This window comes from Xenopus tropicalis, chromosome 3 (genome assembly GCF_000004195.4).
Source record: "Xenopus tropicalis strain Nigerian chromosome 3, UCB_Xtro_10.0, whole genome shotgun sequence".
Classification (NCBI taxonomy): domain Eukaryota; kingdom Metazoa; phylum Chordata; class Amphibia; order Anura; family Pipidae; genus Xenopus; species Xenopus tropicalis.
The window spans coordinates 144,219,253-144,246,012 of record NC_030679.2 but is presented as its reverse complement, the minus strand read 5'-3'; the positions used below and the strand labels follow the sequence as shown (position 1 = coordinate 144,246,012).

Here is a 26,760-nt window from a genome sequence, read left to right as displayed (position 1 = left end):
ACCCATCAGCGTATCTGTTCGACAGACACAACAAACTGTGGGAGGGGGTTGTTTATACATAACTTACTATCTCCATGAAACGGCAAGTCACTAGTTAGCATTTACCATATATCCCCCGGGAGAGACTGAATTTTTGTATAAGGTCTAGGCTTAATTTAAAAGAACACTGACATGGGAAAACATGTTTGTTACAAAACCCATCAGTTAATAGAGCAGAATCCTGCATTGTAATCTGTTTTTCCCATGGGGCTAGCCATATTCTTCATTTCCCAGGGTACCACAGCCATGTGACCTGTGCTCTGATAAACTTCACTCACACTTTACTGCTGTGCTGCAAGTTGGAGTGATACCACCCCCCCCTCACCCCCAGCAGCCAATCAGCAGAACAATGGGAAGGGAGCAAGATAGCAGCTCCCAGTAGGTATCAGAATAGCACTCAATAGTAAGAAATCCAAGTCCGGCTTGGGACTCCTCCAGTTACATGGGAGTAGGAGAAACAATAGGTTAGCTGAAAGTAGTTCTAATGTGTAGCACTTGCTCCTTCTGAAAGCTCAGACTCAGGCACACTTTACTGCTGCGCTGCAAGTTGGAGTGATACCCCCCCCTCACCCCCAGCAGCCAATCAGCAGAACAATGGGAAGGGAGCAAGATAGCAGCTCCCAGTAGGTATCAGAATAGCACTAAATAGTAAGAAATCCAAGTCCGGCTTGGGACTCCTCCAGTTACATGGGAGTAGGAGAAACAATAGGTTAGCTGAAAGCAGTTCTAATGTGTAGCGCTGGCTGAAAGCTCAGACTCAGGCACAATGCACTGAGATGGCGCCTACACACCAATATTACAGCTACAAATACATTTGTTGGTTCAAGAATAAAAGGTTAAATGGCAGAGGGAATTATTTGCTGTGTAACAGTGTCATTTAATAAATAAAAAGTTCCCCATAAATATCATGACACAATCCCTTTAAGCCCTATAGCCAACATTGCCACAGACCCCCTTGTGTGACTGACATGTTTAGGAAGCCAGGCTATCACATGATAACCGAAAGGCACCTTGGGAAATGCGCAAGCTTAGTAAAGAGCCACAGTGCAGGGTGGAGCAAGATGGCGGCGGCTGCTGCTTCGAACGGCAGCGGGATGGAGGTGGACGTCGCCGGTGAGTATGTAAAGCGCTTGGCTATTGCAAAATGCAGCAGGAGCAAAACAGTTCGCTCTCATATGGAGTTTATGAAAATACACAGGAAGACACCGGCTTTACGCTGAAATCGTTACAGTGAAGCCTATAGGTCTCCATTGGATGCGGGCTTGCCTGTATAGCGTGTGGACTGGTTGTCCGGATAAGGAGGAAATGAGTGGCGCAGCGCCATTGGCTGTGCCAAACGTCAATCAATGGAAACAGGCGCGCAGTAACGTGAAGCGCTGAAGTGAAGCTTTATGTGTGTGAGGGAACAACATGGCTTCTTGGGAGTATTCACATAAATACAGACTTTGAGTTGTGACAGGAAAATCATGTGTAACCAAAATAATGACTGAACTATTACATGCTTCCCTGTGTATTACAGTCTGGCTGTATTTCTGCCAGGGCCAAACATGGCTGCCCAAAGGGCAAAGCCTTCTGCTCTGTCAGAGAAAACACCTGAGGGCAGATACTGTTTGTTTAACTATTCACTGGTAATATGAGCCAGACCTGTCACTTTATGAGGAGAAAAGAGTGACCATAGCTGGTCCAAAACAAATGTAACAATATCTTATAGGTATAGGACCCATTATCCAGAATGCTCAGGACCTGGGGTTTTCTGGATAAGGGGTCTTTCCGTAATTTGGATCTCCTACGTTAAGTCTATTAAAAAATAATTTAAATAAACCCAATAGGATTGTTTTGGCTCCAATAAGGGGTAATTATATCTTAGTTGGGATCAAGTACAGGTACTGTTTTATTATTACAGAGAAAAGGGAATCATTTAACCATTAAATAAACCCAATAGGGCTGTTCTGCCCCAATAAGGGGTAATTATATCTTAGTTGGGATCAAGTACAGGTACTGTTTTATTATTACAGAGAAAAGGGAATCATTTAACCATTAAATAAACCCAATAGGGCTGTTCTGCCCCAATAAGGGGTAATTATATCTTAGTTGGGATCAAGTACAGGTACTGTTTTATTATTACAGAGAAAAGGGAATCATTTAACCATGAAATAAACCCAATAGGGCTGTTCTGCCCCAATAAGGGGTAATTATATCTTAGTTGGGATCAAGTACAGGTACTGTTTTATTATTACAGAGAAAAGAGAATCATTTTCAAAAATGTGAATTCTTTTATTAAAATGGAGTCTATAGAAGATGGCCTTTCCCTAATTCGGAACTTTCTGTACTAGGAAAGCAGCATTAAATGTGTAGAATATGATAAATGCCCACAGTATAGAAGGTAGCTTTTTTTGATATTATTGTACAAACTTCCCCTATGTATTTTTTTTACTAGAACTGTTATTGAACATTTTGTCGTTTCTTTCCTAGCCTTCCCCACTGTCATGGCGCAGGGGGTAACTGGCAGCGTGACAGTTGCGCTCCATCCCCTCGTCATCTTGAACATCTCCGATCACTGGATACGCATGAGATCCCAGGAGGGGCGCCCGGTGCAGGGTAATGTGCCACTATCCCTTCCTCTCATTTCTTCCTATGGATCCTGAGGCTTCACCCACTTACTGACCCCCCTTCCCTCTCCCACCCACAGTTATCGGAGCCCTAATCGGGAAGCAGGAGGGCAGAAACATTGAGGTGATGAACTCGTTTGAGCTGCTTTCTCAGATTAACGAAGAAAAGATCACCATTAATAAAGAGTACTATTACACCAAGGAAGAGCAATGTAAGTGCTTATGTGCCACTAGGGGCACGTACATGTTATAATTCCCACACACAATATGGAAATGGTCATCTTTTAATCACTATATAGCACCTAAAAATGTTGGGCTTAGTACAGGGGAATCCCTATGCTGCCATAGTTTTATGGTATCTCTCTGTACAGGCTATGAGCAAACTTAGGGGGCTGTTCCTGCTGAATTGTGCTTAGTACAGGGGAATCCCTATGTGCCATAGTTTTATGGTATCTCTCTGTACAGGCTATGAGCAAACTTAGGGGGCTGTTCCTGCTGAATTGTGCTTAGTACAGGGGAATCCCTATGCTGCCATAGTTTTATGGTATCTCTCTGTACAGGCTATGAGCAAACTTAGGGGGGCTTAGTACAGGGGAATCCCTATGCTGCCATAGTTTTATGGTATCTCTCTGTACAGGCTATGAGCAAACTTAGGGGACTGTTCCTGCTGAATTGTGCTCAGTATAGGGGAATCCTTATGCTGCCATAGTTTTATGGTATCTCTCTGTACAGGCTATGGGCAAACTTAGGGGTCTGTTCCTGCTGAATTGTGCTTGGTACAGGGGAATCCCTATGTGCCATAGTTTTACGGTATCTCTCTGTACAGGCTATGGGCAAACTTAGGGGGCTGTTCCTGCTGAATTGTGCTTAGTACAGGGGAATCCCTATGTGCCATAGTTTTACGGTATCTCTCTGTACAGGCTATGGGCAAACTTAGGGGGCTGTTCCTGCTGAATTGTGCTTAGTACAGGGGAATCCCTATGTGCCATAGTTTTATGGTATCTCTCTGTACAGGCTATGAGCAAACTTAGGGGGCTGTTCCTGCTGAATTGGGCTTAGTACAGGGGGATCCCTATGCTGCCATAGTTTTACGGTATCTCTCTGTACAGGCTATGGGCAAACTTAGGGGGCTGTTCCTGCTGAATTGGGCTTAGTACAGGGGAATCCCTATGCTGCCATAGTTTTAAGGTATCTCTCTGTACAGGCTATGGGCAAACTTAGGGGGCTGTTCCTGCTGAATCGTGCTTAGTGTGTGTATAATAATAATTATGTGTAGTTTCTTTGCTCCCATGTAAATAAAAGGAGTCTGATTTAGGAAGGCAGGAAGGGCAGTTGTGGAACGACAGTAAATCGGTGCCAATCTTGTGTTTAGTTAAGCAGGTGTTTAAAGACATGGAGTTCCTGGGTTGGTACACCACGGGAGGAACCCCCGATCCATCCGACATCCATGTACACAAGCAGGTATGGTGTGGGCCGGCGCTGCAGGGGAGTGGCACCTAAGGGGTGAGTGGCGGAAGGGTGGGATCACATGATACAGATAGTGCCACGAAAAGCTTGTAGGCACACTGGGTGTAGGAGAGAGTTAGTTCAAATCGTTCATTAACTGTATTTTTATTGTATATCCTGTGGTATTGTTAAAGGGGTGGTTCTCCTATAAATTATATTTTAGTATGATGTAGCGTGCCTTTCTGAGACAATTTGCCGTCGGTCTTTATTATTTAGATTTTCATTCAGCTGCTCTCCTGATTGGAAAATGGACAGCTATCTGGTTGCTAGGGAACAATATACACTAGCAACCAGGCAGTGGTATGAAAAAGAGACATGAATATGAAGAGAGGAGGGCCTAAATAGAAAGCTAAGTAATAAAATATAACAATAAAACTGTAGCCTCACAATAGCAACAGGTTTTGGCTGCCGGGGTCAGTGACCCCCATTTGAAAGCTGGAAAGAGTCAGAAGTGAAAGGCAAATAATTTAAAAAAAATATATAAAATATAACAAATGAAGACTAATTAAAAAGTTGTTAAGAATAGGACATTCTATAACATACTAAAATGTATTTAAAAGTTGAACCACCCCTTTATGTTTAGTAATTGCAACTTTGCAATTGGTCTTTATTATTTATTTTGTTATTGTTTTTGAATTATTTGCCGCCTTCTGGTACATCTCTCCAACTTTCAAATGGGGGTCACTGCTTTTGAGCTTACAATTTTATTATTATTGTTACTTTTTATTCCTTATCTTTATATTCATATCCTGTCTCTCATTCAAACCACTGCCTGTTTGCTAAGGTAAGCAAGACCCTAGCAACCATATAGCTGCTGAAATTCCAAACTGGAGAGAAAAATCTAAATACCCAAATCTATACCAAAAAACTGAAACCCAATTGTAAATTGTCTCAGAATGTCGATGCCTATGCCATACTGAAAGTTAATTTAAAGGGGAACTACCCCTTTTATATAGGCTACTTAACTAATTTAGTCTGGGCGCCATTTTTGTGTGGAAGTGGGGGGGGGTAGTGCAGGTATAGCGGTGGGTGAGGGTAGGCAGGGTTGCTGATCAGGCTGCAGGGCGTTGCACAGAGCCATGTCCTTACTTGTGTTTTTATTGCCCCCCCCCCCAGGTCTGTGAGATTATCGAGTCCCCTCTATTCCTCAAGCTGAATCCCATGACCAAACACACAGATGTAAGTACCATATCCCTCCTGAGCTGCCCCTTCCTTCTTGTCTTGCACACCTATCAGTACAGGCCGCTCAGAATGTACAGTAAATTAGCCAATCACAGCCCTTCTCTTTTAACCACTTGATCTATTTTCACCCCACAGCTTCCAGTCAGTGTCTATGAATCTGTGATTGACATTGTGAATGGGGAGGTGAGTATTTATCACAAATGAACCCAGGTTACAGTGCATAGGCGCCAAACACTATTTGTATAAACTTCTCTACATTATTCTTTAGTGAATACTGATATTTAATTCACTGTATAATGCAGCCTCTTCTAATTTCCTTATCATTTACAGTAGGGGGTACATTATCCCTTATAATACATGAGTGATACTCAGTTCCCTGTATAACTCAGCCTGCAGCCTTGTGCCTTTATATGGGCACAGAACCCCTCAGTGACTGCTAATATCCTTATCATTTACAGTAGGGGGTACATTATCCCTTATAATACATGAGTGATACTCAGTTCCCTGTATAACTCAGCCTGCAGCCTTGTGCCTTTATATGGGGGGCACAGAACCCCTCAGTGACTGCTAATATCCTTATCATTTACAGTAGGGGGTACATTATCCCTTATAATACATGAGTGATACTCAGAGTTCCCTGTATAACTCAGCCTGCAGCCTTGTGCCTTTATATGGGCACAGAACCCCTCAGTGACTGCTAATATCCTTATCATTTACAGTAGGGGGTACATTATCCCTTATAATACATGAGTGATACTCCGAGTTCCCTGTATAACTCAGCCTGCAGCCTTGTGCCTTTAAATGGGCACAGAACCCCTCAGTGACTGCTAATATCCTTATCATTTACAGTAGGGGGTACATTATCCCTTATAATACATGAGTGATACTCAGAGTTCCCTGTATAACTCAGCCTGCAGCCTTGTGCCTTTATATGGGCACAGAACCCCTCACCTCAGTAACTTCTAATATCCTTTATCATTTACAGTGGGGGGTACATTATTATAGTGATAGTCACTAACAGATGCACAGTAGTAGAAGCGAAGCGATACAGGTTCCCAGCCGACCAATCGGCACACAAGACTTCCTGCAATGGTTGCTCAGTACTCCTCTAGTTCAGGGCGTAGAGTTGCACCAGAGAGCAGTTAAACATCCCTATGCTTTTGTTGCCCCACTATAATTTTCTAGGCCACCATGCTTCTAGCGGAACTGTCCTACACTTTGGCCACAGAAGAAGCAGAGAGGATCGGGGTGGATCACGTAGCCAGGATGACCGCCACGGGAAGTGGAGAGAACTCGACAGGTATGGGAAGGCGTCTGAGACTGAAGGAAGGGCGGGCAGTGCCTCGTACTGTCCTTAGTGTAAAACACCTCCTGTTCTGTTACAGTGGCGGAGCATCTCATAGCTCAGCACAGCGCCATCAAGATGTTGCACAGCCGCGTCCGGCTCATCTTGGAATATGTTAGGGCGGCCGAGGCGGGTAAGTAACCAATCACCTTTATACATTGCATATATTCATTGCACCCTGAATGCACTTCCTGCATCTCAGAGCCTCACTTCCAATCACTTCCAATCTTTTCCTTACTAGGGGAGGTGCCGTTTAATCACGAGATTCTACGAGAAGCCTCTGCTCTGTGCCACTGTCTCCCTGTCCTCAGCACGGACAAGTTCAAGATGGACTTCTATGATGTAAGTGCGAATGTTCCCTTATTTGTACACTTACCCACGTGAACAGTGTTATGGAAGCAGAGAGAGTACAGGAAAGGACAAATAAATTAATAAAGGGAATGATGATTCTGATGCTCGGCCCAGTCGAGGTTACACTGGACCAGCGACCCCTCTGTATAAATATCCTGTTTTGACGTAATGCTGACATAACTTGCTGCTCCACAATAATTCGCTTCACTCCCTGACCCAGCAGGCTTCCATTCTAAATTCCCCGTCACAATCACACACAAAGCAGGGTCAGTTTTAGTAGTTTTTGGAGAGATTTCAAGCAGTGTACCCTGATCAAAACAGATTTTGCAATCCTAGCTGTGCCAGGCAGCAGTGCTAACATATAAAACACAGAAAGGATGCTAATTTACTGGTCGATAAACCCCTCCCTTATTGTTCTCTCTCTTTCATTCGCCAGCAATGTAATGATGTGGGCTTGATGTCTTACCTGGGCACTATCACCAAGACGTGCAATACCATGAACCAGTTCGTCAACAAGTTCAACATCCTTTATGACCGCCAGGGGATTGGCCGACGTATGCGCGGTCTCTTCTTTTAGGATCCGGGGTTTTGGCTGGCATATGCGTGGTCTCTTCTTCTAGGATCCCTGGGTATTGGCTGGCATATGCGTGGTCTCTTCTTCTAGGATCCCTGGGTATTGGCTGGCATATGCGTGGTCTCTTCTTCTAGGATCCCAGGGTATTGGTCGGCATATGCGTGGTCTCTTCTTCTAGGATCCCAGGGTATTGGTCGGCATATGCGTGGTCTCTTCTTCTAGGATCCCAGGGTATTGGCTGGCATATGCGATGGACTCAGTAGAACAATTACACAGCTCCCATGCCTGCGTTAAGTGACTCTGTAATAGAACATCCCGCCTTCGTTCTTTTTTTGGTTCTTAGTCCAAGAGACATGGACAATAAAGCTTGATGTTAACACCTACAGACTGAGTGCCTAGTGCCACATTTATTGGGGTCACTACTGTCCGACTCTTTGAAGGGTAGGTCGTGAGGCTCTGTTGGTGGTGGTCAGGTTCTTTAAAGTGCCAGTGGCACAGCTGTTGAGAGTAAAGGAGGCTATACAACGTAAGATCTGCTCGCTTGGAGAGGTTGCCAAGTGAACGGATCTTCTCCTCCTGATATGTCCACCTATGGGTGGGCAATATCGGGCTAATTAAAACGGCAGTTCAACAAGCCAATGTGGTTTCCGATCCAACGTAAAAATCAGACCTGCGCGATTGAGGTCGGCCAGATGTTGGTCGGGGAGGCTAGTTGGTAGCGCCCATTCATGGGCAGATAAGCTGCCGAATCAGTCTAAATGGCTGATATCGGACACACCTAGAAGTATGGAGATTTATTGATGATGACGTGAGAGCCAAGGTTTTGGTCACATTGGAGTGATAAGTCTCTCTCAGTTTAATGGTGGGATATTTTCGGAAGTGGCGACCCACATTGCAGTGATCAGTTGGTTTGGCCAGTTAATGTAATGAGCAGCTCTGCATTTGGTCAAATCCCCATGGAAATATGCTCACAGTAGATGGTTTTTCGGATGGAAAGTCCCTCATTCCCTGGCTATTAGTACTCTGCCTGGATCCTGTGTGCAGTCTGTAATCTGGGGGACTTTGCCCAGCAAAAAAAGTAGTCTGGTTGATCTGACATTCCATCCAGTTTGTGATATCGCGTAGTTTACACAGTGGCAGGTAGGTGGGTTCAGGTCGGCCCAACTGGTCCCACACATGACTGTCTGCCACTGGCTTACCATTGCTGAGACGAGGTATTATGGGAATGGGAGCTGCTCTACAGCGAGCCCACGCACACACCGTTCAGGGCTGAATCGTCGGATAAGGAAGTAGAAACAATAGGAATTCTGCCCCTATCTGACGATTCGGCTCTAAACGCAGCTTTTGATTGGGCGCCTTTTGTCTCACCCGAGCGACTAGATGACCGATATCCAAGGCTTTTGTGATATTGGTCGTCTCGTCGACCTACCATACCCATACCGATAATGCCGGTGCATGTATGGCCAGCTTTACTCGACAAAGGGAGGTAAGTAAACCCTGACCCCTGGACTCCGACGTGCTCTTATGGTCCCTTGGGGCTTGTAAGGCGGAACTTAAGTGCTTGACTGACAGGAAGAGTCTGGCAATTCATTTAAAATGGTGTTGTCGGCTTATATGACCACACAGAGTCAGACTTCATACAACAGTGATCTCCACTGCACTACAGAGCTTCTCTCCTGTGTGGCCCTTGCATGCCTGCTTGCCCACTTGCTTGCATTTCCTCCACCAAGGAGCAGTTTTTCAGACAGAGGACTTTTTTTTTTTTCTCCCCCTCCACGAGGGGGCGTGAAATAAGAGAGGCTAATAAGTTAAACATCAGCAAAAATAAACCATTAGCACTTTTCCCTTCTACAGGAAGTGGAGTGTTTTTTTTTACGGCACTATATTTTACGGAATATGTCAGCCATTTTGTGATTAATAGTTATTGCTTTATTTGCAAAACTAAGGATGTCACTATTGCTGTACATCAGCTGGCCGGTTAGCTCAGTTGGTTAGAGCGTGGTGCTAATAACGCCAAGGTCGCGGGTTCGATCCCCGTACGGGCCAAGTATCTTTTCGCACATAAGCTAATGCTACAGGACTGATTAATAAATAATAGATCATTACTACATGGCAGCTCAGAAACCACTGCAGCCACCATCAAAATGTATCATTCACACCTCTGAAACATTAAATGATGCTTCACGCCTTCCCACCCCACCCATCCATTACACAGCGAGCAACTTCATCTATTTGCATCAATCCATGCCCCTTTGTTTAACTGCAGTCTGTAATCTGGGGGACTTTGCCCAGCAATACCCCCAAGGGTAGTCTGGTTGATCTGCCTTCCAGAGTGACATTCCAGCCAGTTTGTGATATCACGCAGTTTACACAGTGGCAGGTAGGTGGGTTCAGGTTGGCCCAACTGGTCCCACACATGACTATCTGCCGATGCCTCACCATTGCTGAGACGAGGTATTAGAAGATGGGAATGGGAGCTGCTCTACAGCGAGCCCATGCACACAATGTTCAGGGGTGAATCGTCGGATAAGGAGGTAGAAACAATAGGAATTCTACCCCTATATCACGATTCAGCTCTAAACGCAGCTTTTGATTGGGCGCCTTTTGTCCCACCCGAGCGACTAGACGACCGATATCCAAGGCTTTTGTGATATTGGTCATCTCGTCGACTTACTACACCCGCACCAATAATGGGCCAGCTTTATCCGAGAAAGGGAGGTGTGTAACGCCTGACCCCTGTATTCCGACGTGCTCTTATGGTCCCTTGGGGTATGTCAGTCAGGGCTTGTAAGGTGGAACTTAAGTGCTTGACTGACAGGAAGAGTCTGGCAATTCATTTAAAATGGTGTTGTCAGCTTATACCATGGTGACCACACAGGGTCAGACTTCATAGTTTTCTTATCACAGTCCTGCTACTTCCTTTCAAGTTCAGCTACAACAGTGATCTCCACTGCACTACAGAGCTTCTCTCCTGTGTGGCCCTTGCATGCCTGCTTGCCCACTTGCTTGCATTTCCTACACCAAGGAGCAGTTTTTCAGACAGAGGACTTTTTTTTTTTTTTCCCCCTCCACAAGGGGGCGTTAAATAAGAGAGGCTAATAGGTTAAACATCAGCAAAAATAAACCATTAGCACTTTTCCCTTCTACAGGAAGTGGAGTGTTTTTTTTACGGCACTATATTTTACTGAATTTATGTCAGCCGTTTTGTGATTAATAGTTATTGCTTTATTTGCAAAACTAAGGATGTCACCATTGCTGGACATCAGCTGGCCGGTTAGCTCAGTTGGTTAGAGCGTGGTGCTAATAACGCCAAGGTCGCGGGTTCGATCCCCGTACGGGCCAAGTATCTTTTCGCACATAAGCTAATGCTACAGGACTGATTAATAAATAATAGATCATTACTACATGGCAGCTCAGAAACCACTGCAGCCACCATCAAAATGTATCATTCACACCTCTGAAACACTAAATGATGCTTCACGCCTTCCCACCCCACCCATCCATTACACAGCGAGCAACTTCATCTATTTGCATCAATCCATGCCCCCTGGTTTAACCACAGGGGCGGCACTGCTATTTCAGACCCAGAAGCACCCCCCCTACATCTAGTTATAGTTCCAAGAGCAGATTTTATTCTAGTTTGTCCCTCAGGCTTTGAGCTGAGAACTCTACAGAGAAGTCTAATATAGTTAGTACTCTGCCTGGATCCTGTGTGAAGTGCAGTCTGTAATCTGGGGGACTTTGCCCAGCAATACCCCCAAGGGGTAGCCTGGTTGATCTGCCTTCCAGAGTGACATTCCATCCAGTTTGTGATATCGCGTAGTTGCATTTCCTCCACCAAGGAGCTGTGTGGCCCTTGCATGCCTGCTTGCCTACTTGCTCGCATTTCCTCCACCAAGGAGCAGTTTTCCAGACAGAGGACTTTTTTTTTCCCCTTCCACGAGGGGGCGTGAAATAAGAGAGGCTAAAAGGTTAAACATTAGCAAAAATAACCCATTTGCACTTTTCCCTTCTATGGGAAGTGGAGTGTTTTTTTTTACAGCACTATATTTTACTGAATTTATGTCAGCCATTTTGTGATTAATAGTTATTGCTTTATTTGCAAAACTAAGGATGTCACCATTGCTGGACATCAGCTGGCCGGTTAGCTCAGTTGGTTAGAGCGTGGTGCTAATAACGCCAAGGTCGCGGGTTCGATCCCCGTACGGGCCAAGTATCTTTTCGCACATAAGCTAATGCTACAGGACTGATTAATAAATAATAGATCATTACTACATGGCAGCTCAGAAACCACTGCAGCCACCATCAAAATGTATCATTCACACCTCTGAAACACTAAATGATGCTTCACGCCTTCCCACCCGTCCATTACACAGCGAGCAACTTCATCTATTTGCATCAATCCATGCCCCTTGGTTTAACCACAGGGGCGGCACTGCTATTTCAGACCCAGAAGCACCCCCCGTACATCTGGTTATAGTTCCAAGAGCAGATTTTATTCTAGTTTGTCCTTCAGGCTTTGAGCTGAGAACTCTACAGAGAAGTCTAATATAGTTAGTACTCTGCCTGGATCCTGTGTGAAGTGCAGTCTGTAATCTGGGGGACTTTGCCCAGCAATACCCCCAAGGGGTAGCCTGGTTGATCTGCCTTCCAGAGTGACATTCCATCCAGTTTGTGATATCACGTAGTTTACACAGTGGCAGGTAGAGATGGGTAGTGGGTTCGGGTCGGCCCAACTGGTCCCACACATGACTATCTGCCGATGCCTCACCATTGCTGAGACGAGGTATTATGGGAATGTGAGCTGCTTCACAGCGAGCCCACGCACACACCGTTCAGGGCTGAATCGTCGGATAAGGAGGTAGAAACAATAGGAATTCTACCCCTATGTGATGATTCAGCTCTAAACACAGCTTTTGATTGGGCGCCTTTTGTCCCACCCGAGCAACTAGACAACCGATATCCAAGGCTTTTGTGATATCGGTCATCTCGTCGACCTACCATACCGAGGAGGTGTGTATGCTGGGCCCGTTCATCTACATGAACTATATTGATTGACATGGCCGTACGTGAGGGAGTCGCACCACCAGAAGGTAAAGCGATGTGCATACAGTGGGAATCCCCCAAATCCAAATATTTTGCTGCATTTGATGATGCCAGCAGGCCCCCACAGTGAATAATGGGAAACACACCATCGTATTCTTCAAGTTCAGGTACAACAGCGATCTCCACTGCACTACAGAACTTCTCCCCTGTGTGGCCCTTGCATGCCTGCTTGCCTACTTGCTTGCATTTCCTCCACCAAGGAGCTGTGTGGCCCTTGCATGCCTGCTTGCCTACTTGCTCGCATTTCCTCCACCAAGGAGCTGTGTGGCCCTTGCATGCCTGCTTGCCTACTTGCTCGCATTTCCTCCACCAAGGAGCTGTGTGGCCCTTGCATGCCTGCTTGCCTACTTGCTTGCATTTCCTCCACCAAGCAGTTTTTCAGACAGAGGACTTTTTTTTTTTCCCCCTCCACGAGGGGGCGTGAAATAAGAGAGGCTAAAAGGTTAAACATTAGCAAAAATAACCCATTAGCACTTTTTCCTTCTACAGGAAGTTTTTTTTTTTTTATCTTTGTCAGTCATTTTGTGATTAATAGTTATTGCTTTATATGCGAAAGTAAGGATGTCACCATTGCTGGACATCAGCTGGCCGGTTAGCTCAGTTGGTTAGAGCGTGGTGCTAATAACGCCAAGGTCGCGGGTTCGATCCCCGTACGGGCCATGTATATTTTTGTACAGGAAACATCTCATAAGCTAATGCTACAGGACTGATTATTAAATAATAGATCATTACTACATGGCAGCTCAGAAACCTCTGCAGCCACCATCAAAATGTATCATTCACACCTCTGAAACACTAAATGATGCTTCACGCCTTCCCACCAAAAAGACCAAGAACCCCCCTACTTCTGGTTATAGTTCCAAGAGCAGATTTTATTCTAGTTTGTCCTCCAGGCTTTGAGCTGAGAACTCTACAGAGAAGTCCAATATAGTTATGTATTGTAACTGGAGCTACATCGTTGTATCAGCTTCCATTGATTGGCCATTTTTGCAATCGGGTTGCGTTAAAACTTTGCCGACGAGGATGGGATTCGAACCCACGCGTGCAGAGCACAATGGATTAGCAGTCCATCGCCTTAACCACTCGGCCACCTCGTCTACTGACTTTGTTGTATCTATGGATGGAACTAGTGGCAGGTAGAAGAGGGGTGGCAAGTGTGGGGGGGGGAGATTTGGTGAGCTTGGGTAGGGACAACCGGCAAAAGTACCTCTAGGCTCAGCTTTGCAATGGCCATAGTGAAGGTAGGATCCAGAATAGATTGCACTGCACTTTCACCACTGTTGTGCTTTGAGCTTAGGCACCATTCACATACAGTCGGTGGTACATCACTCCATCAACGCACAATAATTTAAAACCAGCCGACGAGGATGGGATTCGAACCCACGCGTGCAGAGCACAATGGATTAGCAGTCCATCGCCTTAACCACTCGGCCACCTCGTCTTATGGTCTATGTTGGGTTGATGTCATTGTCTATCCCAGGGATCCCCAACCTTTATTTCTCATGAGCCACAGTCAAATATAAAAAGACTTGGAGAGCAACACAAGCACCATAAAAGTTCATGGAGGAGCCAAATAAGGGCTGTGATTGGCTATTAGTGGCCTCTATGCACCCTATCAGCTTACAGGGGCTTTATTTGGTAGGAAATCTTGTTTTTATTCAACCAAAACTTGCCCCCAAGTCAGAGATTCAAAAATAACTCCCTGGTTTGGGGGCACTGAGAGCAACATCCAAGGGGTTGGGGAGCAACATGTTGCCCCTGAGCCACTGGTTGGGGATCACTGGTCTATCCAATATCTGGAAATCTTGGGTCGAGTGACTCTTTTAAGGTGCCCAGATACGGCTGCCAATATCGGTCCTTTAGAGCCATTCAGTAGCTTATGTGCCCGTGTATGGGCCTCCCCAACCAACATCTGGCCTGATCCTGATTTGGCAGGTTTTATTTGCACCGCAGCCTATCCATATTGTAAAATACCGGTTATGGGGGCGCCCGTGTGTAATGAGCTGCCGACAGGTAAGTGTAAAGTGCTTGTGGGACATTCTGTAATGAAAAGAACACTTGGCCCGTACGGGGATCGAACCCGCGACCTTGGCGTTATTAGCACCACGCTCTAACCAACTGAGCTAACCGGCCAGCTGTAAAGAACAATTGTGAGTTGTTTTTTTTTTTTTTTAAGGTAATTAAAACAATGTACAGCAACTGCCCTATTGCATCTGATAACATGTATTAAATATACAGGCTGAAGTAGTGCACCCTACCCCCAACTGTAAATAATAAGGATATTAGCTGTCACTGAGGGGTTCTGTGCCCATATAAAGGCACAAGGCTGCAGGCTGAGTTATACAGGGAACTCTGAGTATCACTCATGTATTATAAGGGATAATGTACCCCCTACTGTAAATGATAAGGATATTAGCAGTCACTGAGGGGCTCTGTGCCCCCCATATAAAGGCACAAGGCTGCAGGCTGAGTTATACAGGGAACTCTGAGTATCACTCATGTATTATAAGGGATAATGTACCCCCTACTGTAAATGATAAGGATATTAGCAGTCACTGAGGGGTTCTGTGCCCCCCATATAAAGGCACAAGGCTGCAGGCTGAGTTATACAGGGAACTCTGAGTATCACTCATGTATTATAAGGGATAATGTACCCCCTACTGTAAATGATAAGGATATTAGCAGTCACTGAGGGGTTCTGTGCCCATATAAAGGCACAAGGCTGCAGGCTGAGTTATACAGGGAACTCTGAGTATCACTCATGTATTATAAGGGATAATGTACCCCCTACTGTAAATGATAAGGATATTAGCAGTCACTGAGGGGTTCTGTGCCCATATAAATTAAATAAATAAATAATTTTTTTTATAATTATCTTATAAAAAAAAAAAAGCAACTCACAATTGTTCTTTACAGCTGGCCGGTTAGCTCAGTTGGTTAGAGCGTGGTGCTAATAACGCCAAGGTCGCGGGTTCGATCCCCGTACGGGCCACGTGTTCTTTTCATTACAGAATGTCCCACAAGCACTTTACACTTACCTGTCGGCAGCTCATTACACACGGGCGCCCCCATAACCGGTATTTTACAGTATGTATGGGCTGCGGTGTGTAAGTGCACGGGCAGGAGTAAAAGTGGCCATACACTGTAAGATTCACTTAGTTGGCCAGAGCACCTTCTCCCAATATACGCACCTACGGGTGGCCGATATCAATCGTTTGCCCCTAGGGCCGAATCGGTCAAAAGGAGCGATATTGGCAGCCTGTTTCTGGCCACCTTAATGCCCGTTTTTCATGGGCTTACTGGCATCTACAGGGTTAAGTCATCTGCCAATCAAATGCAGATGCAAGAAGAACGTTCTCTCTCCATACGCCACCTAGTGGCAAAACACAGACACTGTTATAGTGATACAAAGTGTAATACTGAGCAATAACTAATGCAGCAGTGCCACCCTTAGGTGCCAATATACAGCAAGCACCCCACTAACTGCCAGTATTCCTGCGCTACTCACACACCTTCACGGTATCTGAACTATTGGCCTTTGGATTGAACCATCTGATCTGCAGGAATTGAAGGAGCTGCTAATCAGGGCCACCTTTATGGGGTACAGGAGGTGCTGCAGACAGGGGCCCAATGGCAGAGGGGGGGCAAATGGTTTGGTTGGATTATGGGCAGGGCTTTGGCATAAAGGAGAATGACTGGGATGGGACAGGTTCATGCACGGGGAACTTATTTTAGGGGCCCAGGACCAAGGGGTGCATCCTTCACCCACTAACAGCAGTCAGTTACATAAAGTGCCCCCACCTCCTGTGCTATGGGATGCAATGGGTGCCACAAGAAGGTGGGATGGCGTGAGTAATATATCATAAGGATAAAGACAAGTAAATAAAAAAAGTGATTTTTTTTCCCTTTAGTGTAATGCCCCCCTTCCCCCCCCCCCCACCCCACATCTGAGGGGATTTAAAAAGAGATGATCATGTTAAAACAGAATAATATTAAGGTAGGAAGTTAATAAAGAAAAAAAAGCAAAAAGACTTAAGTGGCCCGTACGGGGATCGAACCCGCGACCTTGGCGTTATTAGCACCACGCTCTAACCAACTGAGCTAACCGGCCAGCTGTATTCCAAAAATTCTGTTACAAACTTCCTTTTTTCCCATAGAAACAATTCATGTATTGAATAAGCAGATCAAGCTTGGAACATAAACATGGGATTCTTTAGAGACGGGACTAGCCCCGCCCTGGGGCACACAAGCCACACCTACAAATAACTGCAAACACATCAGCCTCCAAGAAAGAAATATCTGTAAGGAGTTATTGCTCAAACTAAGTGAATAAAAGCAGAAATGGGGAAAAAAAAAAGAAAATGTGGCCCGTACGGGGATCGAACCCGCGACCTTGGCGTTATTAGCACCACGCTCTAACCAACTGAGCTAACCGGCCAGCTGCGGACTTACTCCTGAAGAATCACAGACTACAGGACATCCAGTGGCCCCACCCCCCTAGAAGAGCACAAACAGCTCAAGCACTGCGCACACACACACAGGAAAAAGCCTAGCAAAGCTATTTAAAGGGGAAGTTCACCTAAGTTTAACCGCTTCCACCCCGGCTCTGTGCTGTCATTGCTTGATATGGAAGTTACATAAGTTTTAGCACAAGTCACATAAACTACACTAGTCTTAGGGGTCCAGTGATGTTGCTGTGGGGCCCAATAGCTAGTTGCCTCTCAAGGCAACTTGGGGAGACTTCTGGAAATCGTACATCATCCCACCGGTGATTTACTTTCTTGCTGTTGGGATGGCGTTGCGGGGAGATTAGTCGCCCGCGGCAAAGATTTGTCATGGGGCGACTAATCTCCCCGTCTGTCGCTGCCCTAAAAAGCACATGACTTTTTGTCACAAACAAAATTTGCATATGCAAATTAGGATTTGGTTCAATATTCAGCTGAATATTTCACAAAGGATTCTGGGTTGGCCAGATACTAAAATAGTGGATTTGGCGCATCGATAATGCTAAAAAGTGCTGATGTGACTCTATGATAACCAGTCATTCCCCTGCTGGAAAGTTCATGTAGGAGCCGCTCATATCATTCAGTAAATAGATCCCAATACAAACAGCTGATGTGACTCTATAATAACCAGTCATTCCCCTGCTGGAAAGTTCATGTAGGAGCCGCTCATATCAGTCAGTAAATAGATCCCAATACAAACAGCCGATGTGACTCTATAATAACCAGTCATTCCCCTGCTGGAAAGTTCATGTAGGAGCCGCTCATATCATTCAGTAAATAGATCCCAATACAAACAGCTGATGTGACTCTATAATAACCAGTCATTCCCCTGCTGGAAAGTTCATGTAGGAGCCGCTCATATCATTCAGTAAATAGATCAATACAAACAGCCGATGTGACTCTATAATAACCAGTCATTCCCCTGCTGGAAAGTTCATGTAGGAGCCGCTCATATCATTCAGTAAATAGATCCCAATACAAACAGCCGATGTGACTCTATAATAACCAGTCATTCCCCTGCTGGAAAGTTCATGTAGGAGCCGCTCATATCATTCAGTAAATAGATCCCAATACAAACAGCCGATGTGACTCTATAATAACCAGTCATTCCCCTGCTGGAAAGTTCATGTAGGAGCCGCTCATATCATTCAGTAAATAGATCCCAATACAAACAGCCGATGTGACTCTATAATAACCAGTCATTCCCCTGCTGGAAAGTTCATGTAGGAGCCGCTCATATCACTCAGTAAATAGATCAATACAAACAGCCAATGGGACTCTATAATAACCAGTCATTCCCCTGCTGGAAAGTTCATGTAGGAGCCGCTCATATTCAGGGTTTTCTGGGGGTCAGCCTAATTTTAGGGGGTGGTACGGCCTGGAATAGAAAGCTTAGCCCTCGGGTGCTGCGCTTTGCCAGTCCCATTGTGGACTGGTCTGATTGCCATCTTGGAGTCAGGAAGGAATTTTTTCCCTCTGGGGCAAATTAGAGGCTTCAGATGGGGTTTTTGCCTTCCTCGGAATCAACTGGCAGTTAGGCAGGTTACATATAGGCATTAGGGTTGAACGTGATGGACTTGTGTTTTTTCAACCCAACTTACTATGTAAAGCTAAGCTTTTCCTTGGGCCAGTGCTCCTGTTAGGAGTAACCAGCGCCGGCATCTCTGCCCCTACAATCCTTTGGCTAATCCTAAATAGGCCGCCCCCTGGGATCATAGGATTCACAGTGCACACAATCAAGCCAAGGCACACATACATGCTAGGCCCCATCAGCCAATGACACTGTCAGGTGATCACACAGTCCAGCACAAAATGGCGGCTCAAGGGAAAGGATGTAAAAGGGCAATATTTACCGATATATATTCCAGTTTGGGGAGATTCTATAATAGGCCACTAAACATAATATAAACTGTCTGTTGGTTACGTATTCATTCTGGGGGGATAGTTGTCAGAACGGACACTACTTACCGACACTGTATGGAATATACCAGTTGTAATAGGTTGTTACATAATAAGTAGGACCCGCCATTCCTGCCAGTACTCCCCCACCCCCCTCGACTGAAGCTCTTACAGCTTTAAAACAAAAACCACCGCCCAAGTTTTCTACTAAAAAATCTTTATTGAAGGTTCTTCAGAGACCACATGGTATAACTATTTACAGAGAAATCAGTCTCCTTATCCGGAAGATCCGGGGTTCACGTTGAGGCAGAAGGGATTACGGTGACCAGTCCGTGTCGGATATTAAACACACCTGCCAATACCACTCACATCCAATTCTTTTGGCATTAATAAAACAAATGAGCACAGTTGCAGCCCTGCAGATGATAGAGGGGGGCAGATACATGTAACATCCCGCCCACCCAGGCTTCCGCCATTACACAAATGTGATCTTGGTGCGGGCCTGATTAACCAGCCAGACGTTCAGCTCCTCGTACTCCTCCAGAGCCGCCTCGAACTGGGCGGGGGTGAAGCCTTTAGACACGGCGCGCTGCTCCGCCTCCGAGTATTTGACGCTGCGGGCGCCTTTCTCCGGGACCATCTCTCGGATAGTGGAGAAGATCACGTCGGCCGGGCGTTGCGTCCTAAACAGTCAATTAGAAAATATACGGCTCCATCAGTTACTGATCAAACATTAACAAAGACCCAATATATACTACAGCGTTGCATACACTGATTATATGTAACATTTAATGATACAAGGAGGGCCCTGCTCAACAGAGCTTACAATCTAAAAACACAGCTGCCTACAATACATAGGGCTGTATTGTAAACTTACACAGACGACTTAAGGTCCCCATACACGGGCCGATTCTAGCTGCCGATATGGGTCCCTTAGGCCGATCCGGCAGCTAATTGGCCCGTGTATGGGCACTACCAACGGGCCTGCCCGACCGATATCTGGCCTGAAATCGGGCAGATCTCTATCGGGCAGGTTAGAAAATCTAGTCAGATCGGGTCGTTAATTCGGTCCCCGGAACGACTTTACCTATACCCGTTGTTATAATTCTATTGTTTGGCCCCAGGGCCAAAGGATTGAATTAGCCTAAATTCCCCCGATATCGCCCACCCGTAGGTGGGGGATATCGGGAGAAGGTCCGCTCGCCAAGCGAGTGGATCTTAAGGTGTATGGGCAGAAATGATCAGTATGGTTGGAAAAAAAAAAAAAAATTACCTTGACGTTTGCCCCTTGTCGCCAAGCAACGAGTCCTTAGACATTTCAGTCAACCTCATGGCCTCGTTTACATCCTCTTTCTCCACGACATCTTCCAGACGCAGACGAGCCTGGGGGGGCGGAGCATCAATTATAACAACGGGTATAGCCATAGGTAGGCAGATACGGAGTAGTTATCCTCAGTAACGGCTAAAATGCTTTAAACACACGTTTACCATAGAGATGCACCAAATCCACCATTTTGGGATGTGGCCGAACCCCCTTATCTTTGTGAAAGATTCAGCTGAATACCGAACGTGAATTTGCAAATGAAGGTAAAGGTTGAAAGAACCACGCACAGAAGTTTTTCAACTTCCGTGTTTATGCGATGCAAAGTCACATGATTTGAAAGGAGAAGGAAAGGCTAGTAAAGAGTTAATCCCAAGCTGCAGGCATACCTTCAGTTCTCTCAATAGTGCCCTTAAGTCTCCCCATATTTCTCCCGTTCAGATGATCGGAAACCAAACAGGAAGGAGAAAATGCTGAGCTGTGTAAAGAAAGTTCCCATAATGCATCGCTCCGGCACCCAGACCGGTGTACATGCTCAGTTTGTAAGACTATGGGGCGTGTTTACCAAGATTGGAGATAAATATCACCGGTGATGTTGCTTATAGCAACCAATAAGCAATTAGATTTAAACGGTCACCTACAAGTTAGAAATCAAAAGCAAAGCTCTGATTGGTTGCTACATGCAACATCCCCAGTGATATTTATCATGCCACTATAAGTCAGCTTCCTGCTGATTGGCTCAGATCCACATTCCTAAGGGGAAGTGGAGTGAGTTCTTAGCATTCTTGAGGAAGGGGGGAGCAGGAGAGGAGAGCTGCATGTCTCTGGCACAGGAAAACAGACAAATCCTGTTTCTTTTGATAGAGGACTCAGTGCAGCGTTTCTGTGAGTGCTTATGGCTGTATTTATAGACCTTTTTGATAAAGCTTATGTAGGGAGGTAGTGCTGGGTCCCTGCACTTACCCCCCTCCTGCTGCTGTTCCCTGTAGGGGAGCTGGCACTGAGACTTTGTGCTGTGAGCTGCTGCCTAGCAACAAGGTGAACAGCAAGCTCAGGGCTGCCGGAAGTTGCAAAGCAGCCTGGGAGAGGAAGCCAGAGGGAGGAGACAGAAAGTCCCAGAACTCCAGAAGCTGCACGTGGGCTCAGAGAGAGGAGCTGCACAAGGAGAAGCTGGCCTTTGGAACAGGCTGGTACAGGGAAGGCAGACCCTGTACCTGGAGAGACAGATCCTGTGAGGAGTCCTGACTGGAGGAACAAACACCTGCAGGGGAATCCCATCTGAGTACCTAAAGGGGCTAGTAGTCGCACTGCATGGCTGTGAGTGCTGGACTCGCCTGAAGATTCTGTGTGAATCGCCCAAAGAGATCCCTGGAGTGAGTATAGTTAAAGTGAAACTAATAAAGGAGCGCTTGAAGATTAAAGTATATAAACTTTCCTTTGGACTGAGCTAAAGGACTGTACATAGTTAGTGAGACAGCTTGCGCTGGCAAAGCTAGTTAGTAAGGCCCTTATTGCCACTTTGATAGGAGTGTTATATGTATTAGTTTCCCCTTTATTTCAGATAAGTTATTTCGTTTATCAAGTACTGTGTGTGCATTATTATTGTTCCTAGTGGGGCCACCCGTAGGTGCACTCCCAGAAACCACTAGGTGGAGGCACTGCGCTAATAAGTACCAGGTACCCAGTCTCTCCCAATACCACTGCGGAGTGATTCAGGTTTGTCCCGTGCCATCAGGTAAGCGCCACACGTGGAGTGTAACACTGTCAAAAGTGCCAGAAGTGGTGAGGATAGGGTTACACTTAGTTTTTACCTTTCCTTCCCCTTTAAAGAATTCAGATTCAGTTCGGCCAGGGCTGAATCCTGTTAAAAAAGGCCAAATCCCAAAACCGATGGTGAACAAACTCTATGATACACAGGACAAGGTCTTCTGTGGCCCCTACTTATTGCAGTGGGTTTTGGCCCTTAATAGGTCCAACATATAGGCACCGCCCCTTCACTCAGACTGAATGAATCTTACCAGTAACCTGCAGGGAGAACCTGAAGCAGAAAGACATTGGAGGGTTTTGCCGACACTGTCAGACCGAGACAAGTGCAATGCTACCAAGGCACACCAGCAGTTGCTCCTGTCTCTGCCTGTCAACACCAGCTGTTCTGCAGCCTGAAAAGCCAAAAATGGGTCCGACGTGTAGGGTCACAATGGGCTTGGGAAGTGCCGCCCATGCAGTAGGTCTGTTATTAAGCTACCTGCACGAACAGCACTTTGAAGCCCATAGGACAATCTGATGGAATGGACAAACGAACATCAGCCATTTCCCCCCCCCCCCCCCCCCATGACCAAAGACAAAGCAGGAGTCTATCTGCCGGCTAAGACGCTTACCAAGGCTGTAGACAATCTCAGAATAGACAGCAGGGTTCGGGCAGAAGTGAAAGTCATGTCTTTGTTGGTTCGGGCTTCTTTTCTCATTTCCACATAGGCAGCCGTCAGATAGTCTGCAAGGGATTCTGGGATTGCAGGCTGCTTGCGCTTGCACATAGTAATGTAACGTCTAGAGAATGGATATTGGGTAGTTAAGGCTACTGGGTGAAATTACACAGCAATACGTTATAATACAGTACTTATTCTTATTGGAACAGTAACACCAAGTAATGAAAGTGTTATAAAGTAATTCAAATAATGAACTGCTGCCCTGCACCGGTACAGCTGGGGTGTTTGCTACAGAAACCCTACTATAGTTTATATAAATACCCCGCTGTGTAGCCCCGGGGGCAGCCATTCCTGCACTGGTACAGCTGGGGTGTTTGCTACAGAAACCCTACTATAGTTTATATAAATACCCCGCTGTGTAGCCCCGGGGGCAGCCGTTCCTGCACTGGTACAGCTGGGGTGTTTGCTACAGAAACCCTACTATAGTTTATATAAATACCCCGCTGTGTAGCCCCGGGGGCAGCCATTCCTGCACTGGTACAGCTGGGGTGTTTGCTACAGAAACCCTACTATAGTTTATATAAATACCCCGCTGTGTAGCCCCGGGGGCAGCCATTCCTGCACTGGTACAGCTGGGGTGTTTGCTACAGAAACCCTACTATAGTTTATATAAATACCCCGCTGTGTAGCCCCGGGGGCAGCCATTCCTGCACTGGTACAGCTGGGGTGTTTGCTACAGAAACCCTACTATAGTTTATATAAATACCCCGCTGTGTAGCCCCGGGGGCAGCCATTCCTGCACTCGTACAACTGGGGTGTTTGCTACAGAAACCCTACTATAGTTTATATAAATACCCCGCTGTGTACCCCCGGGGGCAGCCATTCCTGCACTGGTATAGCTGGGGTGTTTGCTACAGAAACCCTACTATAGTTTATATAAATACCCCGCTGTGTAGCCCCGGGGGCAGCCGTTCCTGCACTGGTACAGCTGGGGTGGTTGCTACAGAAACCCTACTATAGTTTATATAAATACCCCGCTGTGTAGCCCCGGGGGCAGCCATTCCTGCACTGGTACAGCTGGGGTGTTTGCTACAGAAACCCTACTATAGTTTATATAAATACCCCGCTGTGTAGCCCCGGGGGCAGCCATTCCTGCACCGGTACAGCTGGGGTGTTTGCTACAGAAACCCTACTATAGTTTTAGTGCTGGGCGGTATGACCAAAAATTTATATCACGGTATTTTTCAAAATTATATCGGTATCACGGTATTTGACGGTATTTTTTTTTCCCCATGCATGATTAGGTGACCACCCCAAACACCCGCCACCCGCACCCCCCCACCACCCCAAACACCCCCCCCACCACCCCAAACACCCCCCATCCGCACGCAGCCCCCCCACCCCCCCGCACGTCCCCACCCCACCCCAAACGCCCCCCCATCCGCACGCACCCCCCCACCCCAAACACCCCCCCATCCGCACGCACCCCCCCACCCGCACACACCCCCCAACCCCACCCCAAACACCCCCCCATCCGCACACTCCCCCCAACCCACCCCAAACACCCCCCATCCGCACACACCCCCCCCACCCCCCATCCGCACACCCCCACCCCACCCCAAACAGCCCCCCATCCCCTTCACATAAATATAACCCCCCACCCCACCCCATCACAACCCCCCCAAACACAACCCATCCCCTTCACATAAATAACACCCCCCCATCCCCTTCACATAAAATATAATTACTTGCCAGGCACCCCCACCCCCGACAGCTCACATTGGTATCCGACTCTGAATGCGACGGCGCTTTTGTAGAGTGTGCGCGCTGACGTCACGTGCGCACCCGGAAGTATTCAAGCACACCGGTATGGGGGTATGTAGAAAATACATATCGGTTTAAAAAAAAAACACCGGTGATCGGTTTTTACCGGTATACCGCCCAGCACTATATAGTTTATATAAATACCCCGCTGTGTAGCCCCGGGGGCAGCCATTCCTGCACCGGTACAGCTGGGGTGTTTGCTACAGAAACCCTACTATAGTTTATATAAATACCCCGCTGTGTAGCCCCGGGGGCAGCCATTCCTGCACTGGTACAGCTGGGGTGTTTGCTACAGAAACCCTACTATAGTTTATATAAATACCCCGCTGTGTAGCCCCGGGGGCAGCCATTCCTGCACTGGTACAGCTGGGGTGTTTGCTACAGAAACCCTACTATAGTTTATATAAATACCCCGCTGTGTAGCCCCGGGGGCAGCCATTCCTGCACTGGTACAGCTGGGGTGTTTGCTACAGAAACCCTACTATAGTTTATATAAATACCCCGCTGTGTAGCCCCGGGGGCAGCCATTCCTGCACTGGTACAGCTGGGGTGTTTGCTACAGAAACCCTACTATAGTTTATATAAATACCCCGCTGTGTAGCCCCGGGGGCAGCCATTCCTGCACTGGTACAGCTGGGGTGTTTGCTACAGAAACCCTACTATAGTTTATATAAATACCCCGCTGTGTAGCCCCGGGGGCAGCCATTCCTGCACTGGTACAGCTGGGGTGTTTGCTACAGAAACCCTACTATAGTTTATATTACCGTTACTGTACATACAAGTCGTACTAACCGCATAAGTTTCATATCCAGAGGCTGAAACTGTGATGGCGGCTGCTTGCTGTGCTGATGGACGTATGTAATGTGCTGCGCCAGTCTAAGGGGATAAAGAATAAAGGAGTTAATCCAACAGATACCCTTTAAAGGAAAAGTTAAATGTTCTCATGTTACTTTTACGAGCCCTCACCTGAGATCGTTGTCCCTGTCCGGCTTGTCTTGGATCAGCCAGAGTAGGTCGAATCGGGACAGTAAGGCAGCAGGGAGCTGGATATTCTGCTCCACTGTCTTCTTTGGGTTGTACCTCCCGTAGGCAGGGTTAGCAGCAGCAAGAATAGAGCAGCGAGCATTTAGAGTGGTCATTATGCCAGCCTGGGGGGGGATTAAAGATATGTATTTTAATGCTATAATGTGTGGGAACTTTAGTCAAGACAAAATGGCAGTCAGTTTTAACTATCCACCGACCTTGGCTATGGAGATAGTCTGCTGCTCCATGACTTCATGAATGGCTGTTCTGTCCGTGTCCATCATCTTATCAAACTCATCAATGCAGCAAACCCCCTGATCCGCCAGTACCAAAGCTCCGCCTTCCAGTGTCATCTCGCCAGTCACTGGGTCTTTCATTACCGCTGCGGTGAGACCCACCCCGGAGGAGCCGCGACCTGTTGTGTACTGACCTGATGAAGTCAAAGCAGGGCGATTTGTAGAGGCGAGGCAGGCAATATATGACCGACAGCTCAGCTTAATTACAATTAACTCTCTCTTTAGCACTTCCCAGATATCACTCAGATGATAGAAAAAGGATTTTGAATTATTATTACTTAGGGTGACAGGTCCCCTTTAAGCTCTGCTGGTCTCATATAAACAGTAGCTTACCCTTTTGTGGCAGTTGAGACATCTGTGTAATTATAGAAAGTCTTCAGCTTTCCACTAGACAAGTTGGTCAATAGTCTTAGTATTAATGTTTGTATATATAGTTTATGCATGTGAGTGGATAGATAGGTCAGTGTGGGTCTGTATGTGAGTGGATAGGTCAGTATGGGTCTGTATGTGAGTGGATAGGTCAGTGTGGGTCTGTATGTGAGTATATAGATAGGTCAGTGTGGGTCTGTATGTGAGTATATAGATAGGTCAGTGTGGGTCTGTATGTGAGTGGATAGGTCAGTGTGGGTCTGTAAGTGAGTGGATAGGTCAGTGTGGGTCTGTATGTGAGTGGATAGATAGGTCAGTGTGGGTCTGTATGTGAGTGGATAGATAGGTCAGTGTGGGTCTGTATGTGAGTGGATAGATAGGTCAG

General features: G+C 46.5%; 2 protein-coding genes and 12 non-coding genes across 15 annotated transcripts in view; 6 read left to right on the top strand and 8 right to left on the bottom strand.

Annotated features, from left to right (window-relative positions):
- Positions 1 to 1,079: 1,079 nt before the first annotated feature.
- On the top strand, positions 1,080 to 7,991 carry cops6 (COP9 signalosome subunit 6). 2 transcript variants are annotated; one of them, NM_001278527.1, is given in 10 exon segments: positions 1,080 to 1,152; positions 2,512 to 2,637; positions 2,729 to 2,860; positions 4,021 to 4,109; positions 5,271 to 5,333; positions 5,472 to 5,519; positions 6,522 to 6,636; positions 6,722 to 6,814; positions 6,923 to 7,023; positions 7,469 to 7,991. In NM_001278527.1, coding segments are annotated over 10 exon segments (960 nt in total). In that variant the 5' UTR covers positions 1,080 to 1,100; the 3' UTR covers positions 7,610 to 7,991.
- Positions 7,992 to 9,578: 1,587 nt separating this feature from the next.
- On the top strand, positions 9,579 to 9,652 carry trnai-aau. The gene has a single exon. It is a non-coding gene; the product is annotated as a tRNA-Ile (tRNA).
- Positions 9,653 to 10,874: 1,222 nt separating this feature from the next.
- Positions 10,875 to 10,948, top strand: trnai-aau. Its single transcript has one exon. It is a non-coding gene; the product is annotated as a tRNA-Ile (tRNA).
- A 796-nt stretch (positions 10,949 to 11,744) lies between these two features.
- Positions 11,745 to 11,818, top strand: trnai-aau. Its single transcript has one exon. It is a non-coding gene; the product is annotated as a tRNA-Ile (tRNA).
- Positions 11,819 to 13,298: 1,480 nt separating this feature from the next.
- On the top strand, positions 13,299 to 13,372 carry trnai-aau. Its single transcript has one exon. It is a non-coding gene; the product is annotated as a tRNA-Ile (tRNA).
- Positions 13,373 to 13,727: 355 nt separating this feature from the next.
- trnas-gcu lies at positions 13,728 to 13,809 on the bottom strand. The gene has a single exon. It is a non-coding gene; the product is annotated as a tRNA-Ser (tRNA).
- Positions 13,810 to 14,071: 262 nt separating this feature from the next.
- trnas-gcu lies at positions 14,072 to 14,153 on the bottom strand. Its single transcript has one exon. It is a non-coding gene; the product is annotated as a tRNA-Ser (tRNA).
- Positions 14,154 to 14,771: 618 nt separating this feature from the next.
- trnai-aau lies at positions 14,772 to 14,845 on the bottom strand. The gene has a single exon. It is a non-coding gene; the product is annotated as a tRNA-Ile (tRNA).
- A 785-nt stretch (positions 14,846 to 15,630) lies between these two features.
- On the top strand, positions 15,631 to 15,704 carry trnai-aau. Its single transcript has one exon. It is a non-coding gene; the product is annotated as a tRNA-Ile (tRNA).
- Positions 15,705 to 16,749: 1,045 nt separating this feature from the next.
- Positions 16,750 to 16,823, bottom strand: trnai-aau. Its single transcript has one exon. It is a non-coding gene; the product is annotated as a tRNA-Ile (tRNA).
- Positions 16,824 to 17,076: 253 nt separating this feature from the next.
- On the bottom strand, positions 17,077 to 17,150 carry trnai-aau. The gene has a single exon. It is a non-coding gene; the product is annotated as a tRNA-Ile (tRNA).
- Positions 17,151 to 19,316: 2,166 nt separating this feature from the next.
- mcm7 (minichromosome maintenance complex component 7) overlaps positions 19,317 to 26,760 on the bottom strand; it is a 15,341-nt gene continuing 7,897 nt past the window's right edge. Inside the window, 6 exon segments of the mRNA NM_213712.1 lie at positions 19,317 to 19,799; positions 20,390 to 20,499; positions 22,816 to 22,984; positions 25,480 to 25,563; positions 25,654 to 25,835; positions 25,929 to 26,140. Coding sequence (NP_998877.1) covers positions 19,592 to 19,799; positions 20,390 to 20,499; positions 22,816 to 22,984; positions 25,480 to 25,563; positions 25,654 to 25,835; positions 25,929 to 26,140 — 965 coding nt within the window. The 3' untranslated portion in view covers positions 19,317 to 19,591.
- mir25-1 (microRNA mir-25-1) lies at positions 22,504 to 22,585 on the bottom strand. The gene has a single exon (NR_049658.1). It is a non-coding gene; the product is annotated as a microRNA mir-25-1 (primary transcript).
- Positions 22,637 to 22,709, bottom strand: mir93a (microRNA mir-93a). The gene has a single exon (NR_049644.1). It is a non-coding gene; the product is annotated as a microRNA mir-93a (primary transcript).